Source organism: Theropithecus gelada, chromosome 5, assembly GCF_003255815.1.
Source record: "Theropithecus gelada isolate Dixy chromosome 5, Tgel_1.0, whole genome shotgun sequence".
NCBI lineage: Eukaryota > Metazoa > Chordata > Mammalia > Primates > Cercopithecidae > Theropithecus > Theropithecus gelada.
The window spans coordinates 39,708,688-39,725,038 of NC_037672.1; the positions used below are offsets into that span (position 1 = coordinate 39,708,688).

The 16,351-nt window shown below is 42.6% G+C and overlaps 1 protein-coding gene across 1 annotated transcript in view; it reads left to right on the plus strand.

Moving 5' to 3' along the window:
• The first annotated feature begins 2,344 nt into the window (after positions 1-2,344).
• NSUN7 (NOP2/Sun RNA methyltransferase family member 7) overlaps positions 2,345-16,351 on the plus strand; it is a 52,600-nt gene continuing 38,593 nt past the window's right edge. The window contains exons 1-4 of the mRNA XM_025385874.1: positions 2,345-2,720; positions 3,038-3,426; positions 11,854-11,912; positions 12,263-12,393. Coding sequence (XP_025241659.1) covers positions 3,129-3,426; positions 11,854-11,912; positions 12,263-12,393 — 488 coding nt within the window. The 5' untranslated portion in view covers positions 2,345-2,720; positions 3,038-3,128. The remainder of the gene's footprint in view (positions 2,721-3,037; positions 3,427-11,853; positions 11,913-12,262; positions 12,394-16,351) is intronic.

Below are 16,351 nucleotides of genomic sequence, written 5' to 3' on the forward strand. Positions count from 1 at the left end.
TATGCCGGTCTCTATGGTTACTTTTTTACAGTGTTCACTGAAATTTAATATGCTCTCCTCTGACCCGCCCCTCAAATACATTAAGTCCACAATGAGGCTATAAATCAGGAGTGAGAAGTAAGGAGGCAGAATTATACACATGATTAAAGTAAAGAGTAACCAAGAATTTGCTAACCCAACAATTCTTTGCCTAAGCTCTATCTTGGGGATAGAGACTCGTTAAACCTTGTTTTCAATATAGTGAAGTGTTACTTACATTAAACTATTATTAAATAAAAGAAACTCCTCAAATTATATTTTGAATGACAATATTTCAAAGTTTATAGCTAGCTATTGCCTCACATTTTCTGCATAGTGTACTGTGTACTGGGTGATGCATGATAAAATATATCATGACCTCTAAGACACCTTCCATATTTGTAATCTGTGAATGTATGTGAAAGAGAGTGATATTTTGCTAGCATCTGGGAATAAAAAAGACATAAAATAAAAATGAAAAGATAAAGCTATATAACAAGACTATTTTAGAGTGTGTGTGTTGTGTGGATAGAAATATGGCAGAAGAGGGGTAATACAGGTATGTACACAAATATTTATAATAAAAATGAAAAGGTACCAAAATACAAGTATATTCATCTTTAATTTCTTGAGAGCAAGGTCTCTGGTTTTTTTGTTGTTGTTGTTGTTTTTTTTTTTTTTTTTTTTTTGAGATGGAGTCTTACTCTGTCACCCAGGCTGGAGTGCAGTGGCACAATCTCCACTCACTGCAAGTTCTGCCTCCCGGGTTCACACCATTCTGTGGCCTCAGCCTCCCCAGTAGCTGGGACTACAGGCGCCCGCCACCACGCCCGGCTAATTTTTTGTATTTTTAGTAGAGACGGGGTTTCACCGTGTTAGCCAGGATGGTCTCGATCTCCTGACCTCGTGATCCGCCCACCTCGGCCTCCCAAAGTGCTGGCATTACAGGCGTAAGCCACCACGCCCGGCTAGGTCTCTGATCATTTCTATACATCATTCTTTTACTTGTAGGGCTGAACACAATGCCAGGGACACAGCAAGAATTTAATATATACTTGTTAAACGAATGAATGAATGCATGTATACATAAAATGTTATGGAACGTTTAACGTATTCTGGTGATAATGAAAGTGGGTGGATTTCTGAGAGAGGGGGTCGGGGTTAGAGTTCTGTACTGCTAATTTTTCCCCCATTATCCATTCTGTCCTTCTACAGTAATAGTTCCCTTATTTTTAGCTGGACACATTTACCAGCCTCTTGGTTGCTGGGTATATGACTGAGTTCTGACCAATAAAATGTGAGCCAAAGTGGTATGTGCACCTTTCAGGTCATTGAAAAATAAGGACTGCCCTCTCTTTCTCCTTTATCCCACTAACCACTGGCTGGAAATGGACATGGCCTTAGACTAAGGAGGGAAGGGCAAATCCCTAAGGAGGAAAGGCAGAGGTGGAATCAGGACCAGTTGTCTTTCAACTATACCAGAGTTTTTCAGACTGTGGTCTTTGGGCTGATTGCATTAGAATCGCCAGAGTTACCTGATGAAAATGCAAATTACTGGGTCTTACAGACTCAAATCTCTGGGATGGGTTCCAAGGATTTTTTTCAGCTGGAGGCGGTGGTTCACGCCTGAAATCCAAGCACTTTGGGAGGCCAAGGCGGGAGGACTGCTTGAGCCCAGGAGTTCGAGACCACCCCGGGCAGCATAATGGGAACCCGTCTGTTACTTAAAAAAATTATTACAGACTGGGCGCGGTGGCTCACGCATGTAATCCCAGCACGTTGGGAGGCCGAGGCAGGCGGATCACTTGAGGTCAGGAGTTCGAGAGCAACCTGACGAACATGGTGAAACGCCATCTCTACGAAAAATACAAAAATTAGCGGGGTGTCATGGCGGGCACCTGTAATCCCAGCTGTTCGGGAGGCTGAGGCATGAGAAGTACTTGAATGGGGGAGGCGGAGGCTGCAGTTGGGCCGAAATTGCGCCACTGCACTCCAGCCTGGGCGACAGAGCGAGACCATGTCTCAAAAAAAAATTATTACTATATTAAAAAATGTTTTAAAGAATGTGTATTTTTAACAGGGACTTCAGGGACTTGTGAGTTGAAAACCACGGTACTACGTCAGACTACCTCAAAAATACCCCCAAATGTTTATAAACAAAGCCAAGGTCACGCATTCAGGCCCGGTGAGCTCCAGGAACTGTGCAAGAGGCCTCTGGCTGGGGGGGCTGAAACAGGTATCCCCGCGCGCAGGAGGAAGAGCTACTCTCCCGGCGACAGGCGGCACCCGTCAAATCCCGCGGGAACAGCCCGCGCGCCGCGCCCCCTGCCCCACCTCCGCTCGCGGTTGCCATGAAGACCGGGTCCAGGACAGGTCGACTGCAAGAGACTCGGGAGGCTGAGCCTTCCTCGGCCTGAGCCCGCCAGACCCCGGGCCCCGCGCTCACTCCTCTCCGCCGACACGTCCGCGAAGGCCTCACGCGCGAGGCCAGGCGAGACCACTTCACTACACCGGAGCGAACCGGGCGTCAGAGGCCGCGACCCCCTGCCCCGAATCCGGCCAGTGGGAGTGGCTGCATTTGAACCAAACGGCCTTCGTGGGCAGCAGCCGTCGCCCCACAGTCCCAGGGCTCCCGAGGGCCTGTGACCGACGCCGGCCTCCGCGTCTTCGTCCCCGAAGCCCCGGGAACCATCTGCCCTCGGGTAAGGGAGGAGTCGCGGGAGCCGGTGACTGGGCTCTGGGGACGCGAACGGGGCTCTGGAGGAAGCCGCCGCCGGTCTCCTCGGGGCGCTTCTCCCTCCGCCGCCGCCGCGACACCTCTCCTCGCCGCCTTTTTTTTTTTTTTTTTTTTTTTAAATTGAGCGTGTGGAAGTTTCGTGAGCTGCTTCTCCGACTCGAAGTCTGGGACACTCAGATGGGCCAGGAAATGTCCCCTCTTAGTCTTTAAGGCCACAACGAAGGGGGCCACCCGGAAGGGTGCTGCAGAGTGATTTACTGCGATCACCTTCTCTCTTCACAGAGGCCATGCTGCAGATGCGTGGAAAGCCGTTTCCTGGAACGTCGGAATTCTAACCCCAGGGCGAGGGACTCACGACAGGCGAGGGGCAGACATGCTGAACTCCACGGGCGAACTGGAGTTTTCGAACGAAGAAGATCCCGAGATCATCTCCCAACTCACTTCCCTGGCTCTGTCCGATGGGAAAAGCTCAGCTGGTGCACCCGAAAAAACGGGCTATCCGGACTCCGTTTATGTCATGGCAGCGAACATTTTTCAGGGTATTCGAATTGAAAAGTCGGCACAGAAAGTCTTAATCAAGTATGGGAATGAACCCCTGCGGTCCTTCTCCGAGTCTGAGGATCAGTCCTTTCAGCGTTTGTCTTATGAGCTTGCTTTCAGTGCCCTGAAATGTGAGTTGTGCCAGTCTGGAGGACCAACACTAAAAGAAAATAATAGCGAGAGAATTTGGGGAATGCAGCCCTCCTCCTCCCTGCCCCTTATTCACACCAGGTTTTGGTTTAGGCATGTGCATCTCTTTGGTTAACTGCAAGTGTCAAGGAATTAGGGTTCCAATGAAACTAGTTCTTCCAGCCCAGGACTGCAGATTTCCCCGTGCACTGTGCTTTGTCCTTAGAGCGGTATTGTGCGCGGTCATTAAATTGAACAGGGAAACAATTTCTTCCGATGATAATTTCCCTCTCCCTGTATTCTTTTTGTTTTCCTCCGTAGAGTTGGGGGTCTCGCTTTATTGTCTGGGCTGGTCTCAAAGTCTGAACCTCAAGGGATCCTCCCGCTTCAGCCTCCCAAAGTGCTGGGATTACAGGCAATGAGCCACCACGCCCGGCCTCCCTGTGTGTTTCTTTCCATTCCCTGTATTTATCTTTTATGGTATTTTAGTTTATGAGCTTTCACAAATATAAAACCAGTAAAGGAGGATGGGGAGAGGAACAGAGACAGAATAAAAAGAAAAGGTGCAAAATTTAAAAAATGAATGTTAAAATTATACCAACCCCAATTAAGACTATCCCATTCATAGCTAATAGCTTTAATGGGAGGAGCCAAACTTTAGTAGAACTTCCCTTTCTAATTTGCCTTCAGGGTTTGAGACTCAAGTGTTACAGATTCCCTCAAGGATAGTTAGTTATCAATCTGAGGCCAGGGGTGGTTGCTCAGGCCTGTAATCCCAGCACTTTTCGAGGCCAAAGTGAGAGGATTGATTGAGCTCAGGCGTTCAAGACCAGCCTGGGCACATAGTGAGATCTCCTCTCTATAAAAAATTTAAAAATTAGCCCAGTGTGGTGGCTTAGTACTTAGTACTTAATGAGCCTTGTACATCCTTGTTCATGTCTGTAGTCCCAGATACTTGGGATGTTGAGGTGGGAGGAACGCTTGAGCCTGGGAGGCAGAGGTTGCAGTGAGCCAAGATGGTGTCATTGCACTCTAACCTGGTGACAGAGCAAGACCCTGTAAAAAAAAAAATATCAATCTAAATGTGGAATTGACACTAGGAAATGACCAAATATTGTTACTATGAGGACAGCAGTCAAAAGGCCTGAAGTTGTTTGTTTTAGTACTAGCTGTGACTAAAAACTTTATGTTGGTTTGTAAACTGACTGAATGTAGTTCCAAAAAGAAGTTCCAGATATGTTTAGAATATTAGCAGCATGGCCAAAATGATGAGCAGAGCAGAAGCCTTCCTAAAGAGACACCTCAAAAAGGGCAACACTCTTTTGCATGATTTTCTTAGTACTTAATGAGCCTTGTACATCCTTGTTCATAGGAGGCAGTTAATTACTCAGTTCAGCCACACGCAGTGGCTTACACTTGTAATCCCAGTACTTTGGGAGGCGGAGGTGGGAGGATTGCTTGGAGTTCAGGAGTTCAAGACAAACCTGGACAACATAGCGAGACCCCCCATCTCTAATTTTATTTCTTTTTTTTTTTTTTTTTTTTGAGACGGAGTCTGGCTTTGTCGCCCAGGCTGGAGTGTAGTGGCGCAATCTCGGCTCACTGCAAGCTCCGCCTCCTGGGTTCACGCCATTCTCCTGCCTCAGCCTCCCGAGTAGCTGGGACTACAGGCGCCCGCCACCATGCCCAGCTAATTTTTTGTACTTTCAGTAGAGACGGGGTTTCACCGTGTTAGCCGGAATGGTCTCCATCTCCTGACCTCGTGACCCGCCCACTTGGGCCTCCCAAAGTGCTGGGATTACAGGCGTGAGCCACCGTGCCCTGCCCCCATCTCTATTTTTAAAAATAAAAAAAAAAATGCTCAGTTGAATTAAAATGTCTCACTGATTATTTAGATAGGAATATATATTTTTGGTTGTCTGCAGAGATAATGTAGCTTAACTCTGAAGTCAGCAATTTGTCATGGAGAAAAATTTGTATGATGTGAAACAACTTCTCTTTATTTTTCGTTTCTTTGTTTTCTCCTGTTCAGTAATTTTTCTTTTCCTTTTAAGTCTGTCTTAACCATTCTTCCTCCTCCAGTTTAATCTTTGAGATTTTGTTTCATCCCTCTTCTTCCCCTCTTCCCCAACCAAGGTGTTGCATTTCATGCAATGAATCAAATGAACATTTTTACACTTTTTTTCTATTTTTTTTTAATTTTATTTTTTTGAGACGGAGTCTCGCTCTGTCGCCCAGGCTGGAGTGCAGTGGCCGGATCTCAGCTCACTGCAAGCTCCACCTCCCGGGTTCACGCCATTCTCCTGGCTCAGCCTCCCGAGTAGCTGGGACTACAGGCGCCCGCCACCTCGCCCGGCTAGTTTTTTGTATTTTTTAGTAGAGACGGGGTTTCACCGTGTTAGCCAGGATGGTCTCGATCTCCTGACCTCGTGATCCGCCTGTCTCGGCCTCCCAAAGTGCTGGGATTACAGGCTTGAGCCACCGCGCCCGGCCTACACTTTTTTTCTAGCAACAATGAAATGCGGACTAGGCAGTTGTGTTGATTAATTGGCATTTAATGTTAATTCTAGAATTCTAGGCAATTTGTTCTCCTAATAGAATATTGAATATTACCTTTAGTACTCAATAAGAAAAGCCTGAATTATAATTCTATATAAAATTAATGCATTAACTAAATGATTGTATTAAACTGATATGTGTGATAGATTGTTTTCGTCCTCTCCATCCTATTTTCTATTTTATGAAAGATATTGTGATTGTTTTATCTTTCTTTCTTTTTTTTTTTTTTTGGGATGGAGTCTCACTCTGTCACCCAGGCTGGAGTGCAGTGGCACGATCTAGGCTCACTGCAACCTCCACCACCCAGGTTCAAGCACTTCTCTGCCCCAGTCTCCCAAGTAGCTCCCAAGTGGCACCCACCACCACGCCTGGCTAATTTTTTAATTTGTTTTTTATTTTTTTTGCAGTGGAGTCTCGGTCTGTAGCCCAGGCTGGAGTGCAGTGGCCGCCATCTCCACTCACTGCAAGCTCCGCCTCCCGGGTTCACACCATTCTCCTGCCTCAGCCTCCCGTGTAGCTGGGACTACAGGTGCCTGCCACCGCGCCCGGCTAGTTTTTGTATTTTTAGTAGAGACGGGGTTTCACCGTGTTAGCCAGGATGGTCTCAATCTCCTGACCTCGTGATCAGTCTGTCTTGGCCTCCCAAAGTGCTGGGATTACAGGTGTAAGCCATCGCACCCAGCCTAATTTTTGTATTTTTAGTAGAGATGGGGCTTCACCATCTTGGCCAGCCTGGTCTTGAACTCCTGACCTCGTGATCCACCTGCCTTGGCCTCCCAAAGTGCTGTGATCTTTCTTTCTTTCTTTCTTTCTTTTTTTTTTTTTTTGAGACGGACCCTATATCTGTTGCCTAGGCTGGAGTGCAGTGGTGCGATCTCAACTCACTGCAACCTCCGCCTCCCGGGTTCACTCCATTCTCCTGCCAAGTAGCTGGGACCACAGGCGCCTGCCACAACGCCCGGCTAATTTTTTGTGTTTTTGGTAGAGACAGGGTTTCACCGGGTTAGCCAGGATGGTCTCGATCTGATCTCGTGATCCGCCCGCCTCGGCCTCCCAAAGTGCTGGGATTACAGGCGTGAGCCACTGTGCCCAGCCAAAAAATTTTTAAAAAAATAAAAACCTGGCAAATTTTTTCTTTAAAGAAATGAACAAACAAACAAACAAAAACTTGGAGAAAGAGATATCCCTGAAATTGCTGATCTTTTTCCTGGCTTCTTTCTCCACCTTCTCTAGGTTTGTATTGTTGTTGAACTTCGAGTCCAGGAACAGATTGTAGCATTAACCTGGTGATTTCAGAATCATATAATCTGTCAGTGAAAAACTTAGTAAATGCTTAACATGTGGTTTGGTTATAGCTTTTGGGAATTAGTAATTGTAGTCAGGGGTTCCTAAGACCACCTCCAGATTCAATCATTTGCTACAAGGACTGACAGAACTCAGCAAAGCTGTCATACTTGTGGTTATAGTTTATCACAGTGAAAGGACAGATTAAAATCAGCAACAAGTAAAGGTACATAGGGCAGAATCCAGGAGAGGCTAGACGCAAGCTTCCTATTTTTCTTTCCCAGAGTGGTCTATGGAGAGTGCTTAATTCTCCCACCAGTGATAAATGGCAACATGAATGAAGCATTGCCAACTAGGGAAGCTCACCTGAGCCTTGCTGTTTGTTTAGCATTTTTATTGGGGGTCAGTCTCGTAGACAAGCTGCAGTCATGTGGCTGACCTTAGTTATTCAATCTCTAGCTTCTTCAGAGGCCAAGCTGATACTGTGTAGTCTAGGACCCCAGGAAAAAAAAAAGAAAAAAAAAGATACCTTTATCAGACAAGATATTCTAAGGACTTAGAGGTTATCTCCTAGGAACCGGTCAAAGGCCAACCCTTTCTTTAGAATGTCCAGAGTTTGGCCACCCAGGCCTGCTGAGTGGGAAGAGGGAGAGCGATGCCCCGGTTCCTTCTCCCAATTTCACCTGTCTAATAAACCCAATTTTTCTTTCATGAGGAGTAGTAAGAAAGGGGAGAGAGAGAGTTAAGGTGTTTCTCTAGGGTAAGGCCCTCCACATGGAAACATGTAAAATGGTAGTTAAGAGATCTCTGAAGCAGACTGAAGAGAAGCTTTGATTAGTGGGGAGAGGGAGAGATAATTGGAGTTATCGGGCTGAATTCTAGAATACTCACACTTGCAACTTTCAAGGAAGTCCTGATAACCTAAATTAGGCATTATCAGTGTGGTGTATTTGGTTACTCTGGTTTGTCATAATAATAATAAGAGGAAGGCAGCATAATATTTGGTGAAGTGCATGTACTTTGGTGCCAGACTGCCTGGGTTTGACTCCTTGATCTGCTACTTGCTATGTGACTATGAACATATTACTTAACTGTGCTGTGCCCCATTTCCTATGAAATAACCTAATTCATATGGTTGTTATGGAGATTAAATGAATTAATGTATGAAATGCACTTAGAACATTGTCAAGCACATAGAAAACATATACACAGTCCCCAATTTATGATGGGGGTCCTTATAATTTTTCCACTTAACATGATGTAAAAGCTATACGCTTCCAGTAGAAACCATACTTTGAGTACCCATACAACCATTCTGTGTTTTACTTTCAGTATTTAATAAGTTACATAAAAATAAACAAAAAAGGTCTGGGCGCAGTACCTCACCCATGTAATCCGAGCACTTTGGGAGGCCAAGGTGGGCGGAACACAAGGTCAGGAGTTTGAGACTAGCCTGGCCAATATGGTGAAACCCTGTCTCTACTAAAAATACAAAAATTAGCCAGGCATGATGGCGGGTGCCTGTAGTCCCAGCGACTCAGGAGACTGAGGCAGGAGAATTGCTTGAACCCGGGAGGCAGAGGTTGTGGTGAGCCAAGATCACACCACTGTACTCTAGCCTGGGTGACAGAGCGAGACTCTGTCTCAATAAATAAATAAACAAATAAATAAGTTACACGAGATGGTCAGCACTTTAGTATAAAATAGGCTTTGTGTTGGATAATTTTGTCCAACTACAGGCCTGTGTAAGTGTTCTGAATGTGTTTAAGATAGCCTAAGCTGAGCTATGATGTTTGGTAGGATAGATGTATTCTATGCATTTTTGATATACAATATTTTTAACTTATGATGGGTTTATCAGGATATAACCCCATCATAAGGCAAGGAGCATCTGTATAAAGTATACAGTTATTCATGTTGATATTACTATGTGAGATGCTAAAATTATATATATACACAAAAGTAATGCATTCTGCACAATATCAAAGGCATCCCAAAGGTGATACTGGTTTTAACAAGAGCCCTAGAGGGAAAAACTGCAATATTGGGAAAAGGATGTTCTGTTCTCTTTTCGTTCATCCTGCCCTTTTTTTTTTTTTTTTTTTTTTTTTTGAGACAGAGTTTCGCTCTTGTTGCCCAAGCCGGAATGCAATGTCATGATCTAGGCTCACTGCAACCTCTGCCTCCTAGGTTCAAGAGATTCTCTTGCCTCAGCCTCCCGAGTAGGTGGAATTACAGGTGCGCCACCATGCCCGGATAATTTTTTGTATTTTTAGTAGAAACTGGGTTTCACCATGTTAGCCAGACTGGCCTTGAACTCCTGACCTCAGGTGATCCACCTGCCTCAGCCTCCCAAAGTGCTGGGATTACAGGCGTGAGCCACCACACCCCGCCAGCTTCTTCTGTTTCTTAGGAGTCCAGCATCTCCGTTGCTCAAAGAGATTTGCCAAGTTAGAAGTCCTTCTTTCTTCTAATACTGTACAAAAAGTATGGAGTAGATGGGAATTGGTTTGAAAGAACTAAAGATGTGAAACTGTAAACTTCATTTCCTTTTAAGGGATAATTACCTTGTGAAGTACAAGTACCTAATTGTGGCTAGAATGTGGATAATGATTCCCAGAGGATTTCTGTGGGAAAATTGGAGTCTGTGCTCCCAAATTAGTCACTTCTTTTTAGTTTTCCTATCTCCCAAATGAAAAATGAAATTTAGGTCAGGCATGGTGGCTCATGCCTGGGAAGCCAAAGTGTGCAGATCACTTGAGGCCAGGAGTTCGAGACCAACTTAGCCAACATGGCAAAAACCCATCTCTATAAAAAATACAAGAATAATTAAAAAAAAAAAAAAAACCAGAAAATAAAAATAAAAACAAGAAAAAAGTAAAAAATACAAAAATTAGCCAGGTGTGGTGCCACACACCTGTAGTCCCAGCAACTTGGGAGACTGAGGCAGGAGGGTTGCTTGAGCCCAGGAGGTAGAGGTTGCAGTGAGCTGTGATAGCACTATTGCCCTCCAGCCTGGGTGACACAGCAAGACTCTGTCTCAAAAAAAAAAAGAAAATTCATGAATTCAAATTCAAGGTATAAATTCAATTTATACCTTGGTTATAGTAGGTTTTCCATAAATGTTGAATAAATTGAAGCTAGGCAGGCCTACCTGTCTGTTCAACTGATTAAAGCATTTGTTATATGCCAGGAATGGTGGCTCACGCCTCTAATCCCAGCACTTTGGGAGGCCGAGGTGGGCAGATCACCTGAGGTCAGGAGTTCGACACCAGCCTGGCCAACATGGTGAAACCCTGTCTCTACTAAAAATAGAAAAATTAGCTGTGATGCTGTGATGCAGACCTGTAATCCCAGCTGCTTGGTAGGCTGAGACAGGAGAATCGTTTGAACCCAGGAGGCGGAGGTTGCAGTGAACCGAGATTGCACCACTGCACTCTAACTGGTGTGATAGAGACTCCGTCTGATAAATAAATAAATAAAATAAAACCTTTGTTATATGATGTGTATATAGTTTAAGTAGTTGTAACAAAAAGAACACTTGTGTTCCCTGTGGAAGTTTTTAAATATGTCCATTTGTTTCCTCTTAACCGCCTTTGCAATTATCATAACCTCTGCCTGGCATGCTGTCCCTTCCTAGGTATTCATGTGGCTAACTCCTTGTCATTTGGGTCTTATATTAAATGTCATCACATCAATGTCTTCACTATTGAGTTTGACTGAATAGTTAAGAAATAATACCAATCTAACACAAACTCTGAGAGATTAGAGGAAGAGAGAACAGTTTCCACCCATAGGCTGCAAAACTCTGATACCAACACTGACAAGGCTATTACAAGAGAAGAAAATTATAGACCAACATCCCTGATGAACATAAACGTACAACAAAAATTTTAAATGAAACATTAGCAGCCGGGTATGGTGGCTCATGCTTGTAATCCCAGCACTTTGGGAGGCTTAGGTGGGCGGATCACCTGAGGTCAGGAGTTCGAGACAAGCCTGGCTAACAGGGTGAAATGCCATCTCTACAAAAAACACAAAAATTAGCCAGGTGTGGTGATGCATACCTGTAGTCCCAGCTACTCTGGAGGCTGAGGCAGGATTGCTTGAACCTGGGAGGCAGACGTTGCAGTGAGCTGAGATCGCACCATTGTACTCCAGCCTAGATGACAGAGCAAGACTGTCTTAAAAATAAACAAAACAAAACCAAAAAAATTAGCAAATCAAATCCAGCAATAATAAAAAGAATAAGAAAACTGTTGCTCAACATTATTAATTAGATCCTCTTTAATGTTTTTCAAAGGCCATACATTAAAGGTTGGAATCCTTTTATTACTGCTTTGACTATTCAGATAATGCTTCTTTGACCATGATTCCTTGCGGACCCTAGGTCATAAGGGTCCAGCATTCATAAAGATTATAAAAATTTATCATGTCATTGTAATTTAAGTCATTATCCAGAATTGAGGTATATTTTAGATATGAAAGTAAATGTATTTTATGGCATTATTATAGTATATTTTGATTCCAGAGTTTTCATTTTCCACTTTGTATTTTCGGTGATAGGCCTTTCCCTTGTCTTGCAGATCAAGATATTTTGGAAACTATATTGATAGACAGCTGTATCTTCCCAAGTACCACAATAGTAAGTAGATAAGTTTTAGAATTACATCGTTTCATGATTTTTTTTTAAAAGAAAGTGTTTTAAAGCCTTTAGATTGAAATAGTTTGCTGAATACTGACCTCTTAAGTATAGATTCTTTTCGACTTTTAATATCATTCATTTTGGTGAACATACCAAAAACTGTCTCTTTTGAAAGGTTTTTTTTTTTCTGGATTTTTTTCTATCTTGAAGACCTTCCCTGTCTCCAAATCCAATCAGACTATGTAAAAATAGTCATATTCCTGCTCTGTTATGAAAAATAATGGAATGGAAAATATTGCTGGTTAGATATTTTTTGTATACTTTTCTTTATATATGTTTTCCCTTGATAGCCAGATCATTTGAGCAGTCTTATTATTGTGATGCTATATGATTTCCAAGATAGAAAATTTCAAACTCGTGTCCTTTCTGATAATGAAGAGTCCATATCAGAAGTTCAAGAAGTAGAGAACCTTCTTAACAGGTAATCGTAAAAGTGAAAAGAATATTTTATATGAAACCTACATTAGCATTTTTATTGGTAAAATTACATACAGTATAATGTGTAGAGAAGAGTTAAATTTTATAGAGAAAAATATAAAAATTCATAAATTTCTTGAATTCCTTTACAGTCTTGAACAGGTTAAGTATTTTGTTTAAAATGAATTTGTTTTTCAAAGCTTGAATTACAAGATCCAGTGTGTAAGCATGTGAGAAATCATTAAAAATTCCCAATAATTTTTAGCACATAAATTCAACTGTATTTGAAACAGCTACTAATTGCTTAGTTCACTTTATTTATAGCTTTGTAAAAAAAAAAAAGAAAACCTCTAACATGAGTCAAATGAGAAAATTCCAACAGTAGACAAGAATCAACTATTTTTCCAAAGTAAAGAAAAAAAATTCTACTTAAGAACAAACTAACATCTTAAATTTGTTTTCTTCTTATCCTAAATATCAGCAGAAGTCTACCATGAGAATAAGAAGTTTCTACCTCAAAGCGTAGATGGGATAATGAATTCAATTAATGCATGAAAATGCTTAGTTAGAACCAGACATAAAGTAAATTGGTCAGTAAATGTTAAGTGTTACTGTTTGCTATGGTTTGAATGTGTCCCCCAGAATTCATGTATTGGAAACTTAATCCTCAGTATGACAATGTTGGGAGTTGGGGCCTAATGAGAAGTGTTTAGGTCATGAAGGTTTCAGCCTCATGAATACATTAATGCTATTATCAAAAGGGCTTGTGAGGTGAGCTTGCTCTCTTGTGCTTTTGCCCTTCTGTGTTCTACCATTTGATGATGCAGCAAGAAGACCCTCACCAAATGCCAGCACCTTGATTTTGGACTTCTCAGCCTCCAGAACTATGAGAAAATAAACTTCTGTTCTTTATAAATTAGCTGGTCTCAGGTATTTTGTTATAGCAGTGCAAAATGAACTAAGACACTGTTGATTACAGCTTTTAGTACTATGTTGTTGAACTTTAATAGAAAGTACAATATAGCAACAACAACAATCTTGTAAGAAGATTTTGGCTTAGTGAATAATCTGATTGTCACTGTCAACAATTGTCAGTATGTCTGATTTTACAGGAAATTTAAGCAGTTTTATTTAAATTATTGAAGGCTGAGACCAGAAGACTCAGGTAATAGAGTAATGATAAGAATAGCTTACATTTATTGAGCACTTAATATGTATCAGGCACTGTTCTCAGAAGCTCTTTACGTAACAACTTTATGCACTGGTTACTGTTACCAACCTGTAATTTTACACATTGGAAAAATGAGGAACAGACAAGTTAAAGCAGGGGTCCCCAACCCCAGGGCTGCAGACCAGTACCTGTGTGTGGCCTGTTAGGAACTGGGCAGCACAGCACGAGGTGAGTGGCAGGTGAATGAGCATGACCACCTGAGCTCTACCTTCTGTCAGATTAGCAGCAGCATTAGATTCTCATAGGAGTGTGAACCTGATTGTGAACTGCACAGGGATCTAGGTTGCATGCTCCATATGAGAATCTAAGGATTCATCTAATTAGATGATCCTTATGAGATCATCTAATGCTTGATGATCTGAGGTGGAACAGTTTCATCCTGAAACCATTCCCTCCACCTTCCCCCAGTTCATGGAAAAATTGTCTTCCACAAAACTGTTCCCTGGTACCAAAAAGGTTCAAGACTGCTGAGTTAAAGGGGCTGTTTAATGCCACAGAGCTGGAAAGGGGAGTAGCCAGAATTCACACTCAGGAGTGACTCCAGAGTCCAAACTTCAACCATTTATATGCTAACATTCCTTCCACTTAGCATAGTGAGGCTTGGCTGAGGTACTCTGGAAGTTTAGAACATAGTCATATCTCATGTCAGTGTCATAGCCATGAGAAATCACGGGATGGAGAAGAGCAAAAGCAATCAGATGTATGTACTCTCTGTGTTAAATAAGTAAGGATCTTGTGCCTGTTTACTTTGGGTTTGGGGGAAACCGCCTTATTGGTAGTACCAGTATTGGGCAGCCCGACTCCCAGGATGGGCATTCAGAGGAAACTTGGTGCAGCAATATGCTATGGGACAGGCTCTGAGTTTCGGTTTCCCTGTGCTTCTCCTAGTTTCTGTTTGACATAGTCAGGATTTAGGGGACTTTCATGTCTGAACTTAGTCTCAGAGGGACAGATGAGAGCTGGGGTTATGCTGGATCAACCAAGAAACTCACAGGGCTCTAACCAAGTAAGAAAGATTACACTAGTTTCATCAGAAGTAGACTTTAGCTGAGGATGCTGGCAAGGAAAGTAGGAGTAGGACAAGCAAAGGACCTGGTTTAAGAGGTCAGAGGAACCAGAAGATATTAATGTCTAAGGATTTCTGATTCTCCAGATCTTCCCCATTCCTATAATTCACATCATGCTACCACCTGCCTTAACACATATTCTGGTTACATTGTTGTCAGTGCAATTGTTTTTTCCCATACCCAAACCAATAGAATTTTATGCATTGCAAATCTTATTGCTAGGAATTAATTTAGGAATCTTTTTCCTAATCAGTCATATTGTACTCAATTCACGTTATACTCAATTCATAATATACTGTAGGAGAAATGCCTATGTTTAGTGATTGAATTGTGGAGAAGAATAGTAGCACATTTCTGAGAAAATACATGTACAAAGATGCCGCAGTATTTTACTCAAGAGTCTTCTTAGCTTTCAAGTAATTGAAGCCATCTTCAGTTAGCTTGAGCAAAAATGGAAAATACAGATGCTGGGATATCTCATACAACTCAAGGACTCAGGAAAAGAATGAAATCAGGAACTGGAAAGATGTTAGGACTTTAATTTGCTTTATCTCTTTATCTTTTTATCTCTGCTTCTCTTGTAGTATCTGCTTCATTTTTTCCCCCTGCACATCTGCCTACTGGGCTTTTCTAGTAGGGCATGGAAAAGGCCCTATTGTTGTACCCCAGTACCCAAGCTTATGTTACAGTTGTACACTAGTTTCTTCACTTAGACTAACTTATTATCTTACCTCCCATTTCTAAATTCCTGTGAGAGGAAATTCAGTTGCCTCAGTGCAGGTCAGGTACGGTCTCTCCCGGGCCAATTCCCTGTAGCCAATGAAGTGGTATTCTAAACCACAGAAAGACAGCTGGAAGCCGACTCTATCCATCTTCTAGGGCTTGAGACTGTAGTTCCCAGGGAAGTTCAGTCACTGCAAGCTCAAAGTATACCTTAGCATATATCTACTTAGAGGATAAAGACTAATTCTTTTTTTTTTTTTTTTGAGATAGAGTCTTGCTCTGTTGCCCAGGCTGGAGTGCAATGGCGCAATCTCATCTCACTGCAACCTCCACTTCCCGGGCTCAAGCAATTCTCCTGCCTCAGCCTCCTGAGTAGCTGGGATTACAGGCACACGCCATCATGCCTGTGTTTTTGTAGAGACGGGGTTTCAGTATGTTGGCCAGGCTGGTCTCGAACTCCTGACTCCAGGTGATTCTCCCGCCTCGGCCTCCCAAAGTGCTGGGATTACAAGTGTGAACCGCCATGCCTGGCCCGATAAAACTAACTCTAAGAGGTTCTAGAAGAAGAAGTAATTAGCAAGAAGCTAAATGAGAATGATTTCCTCCTTGTATAAGTGATTTGACCTTTGTTGTTGTTCCTCCTGGGAATCCTTTTGTTTTTTCACTCTTACACCTCTATGCACCAACATGTATCTTTTTCTTCACTTATTCATGGGTTTAGACATGTAATCCAAGATGATACCTATTATCATTTTTTTTTTTTACATATGAAAGATCTTTAAGAATCCATTCTTTGTATAATATGCAACTGTCCTTTTAATACTGTGTGACTAGGTTAAAAAAAGAGAGCCACAACCCCTTGTTTCTCACTCCCCATGCCTTTCCACCAGTCCAGTAATCTATTTCTGTTAAATTATTTGCTGGACTGTTGTGAAGCAGCA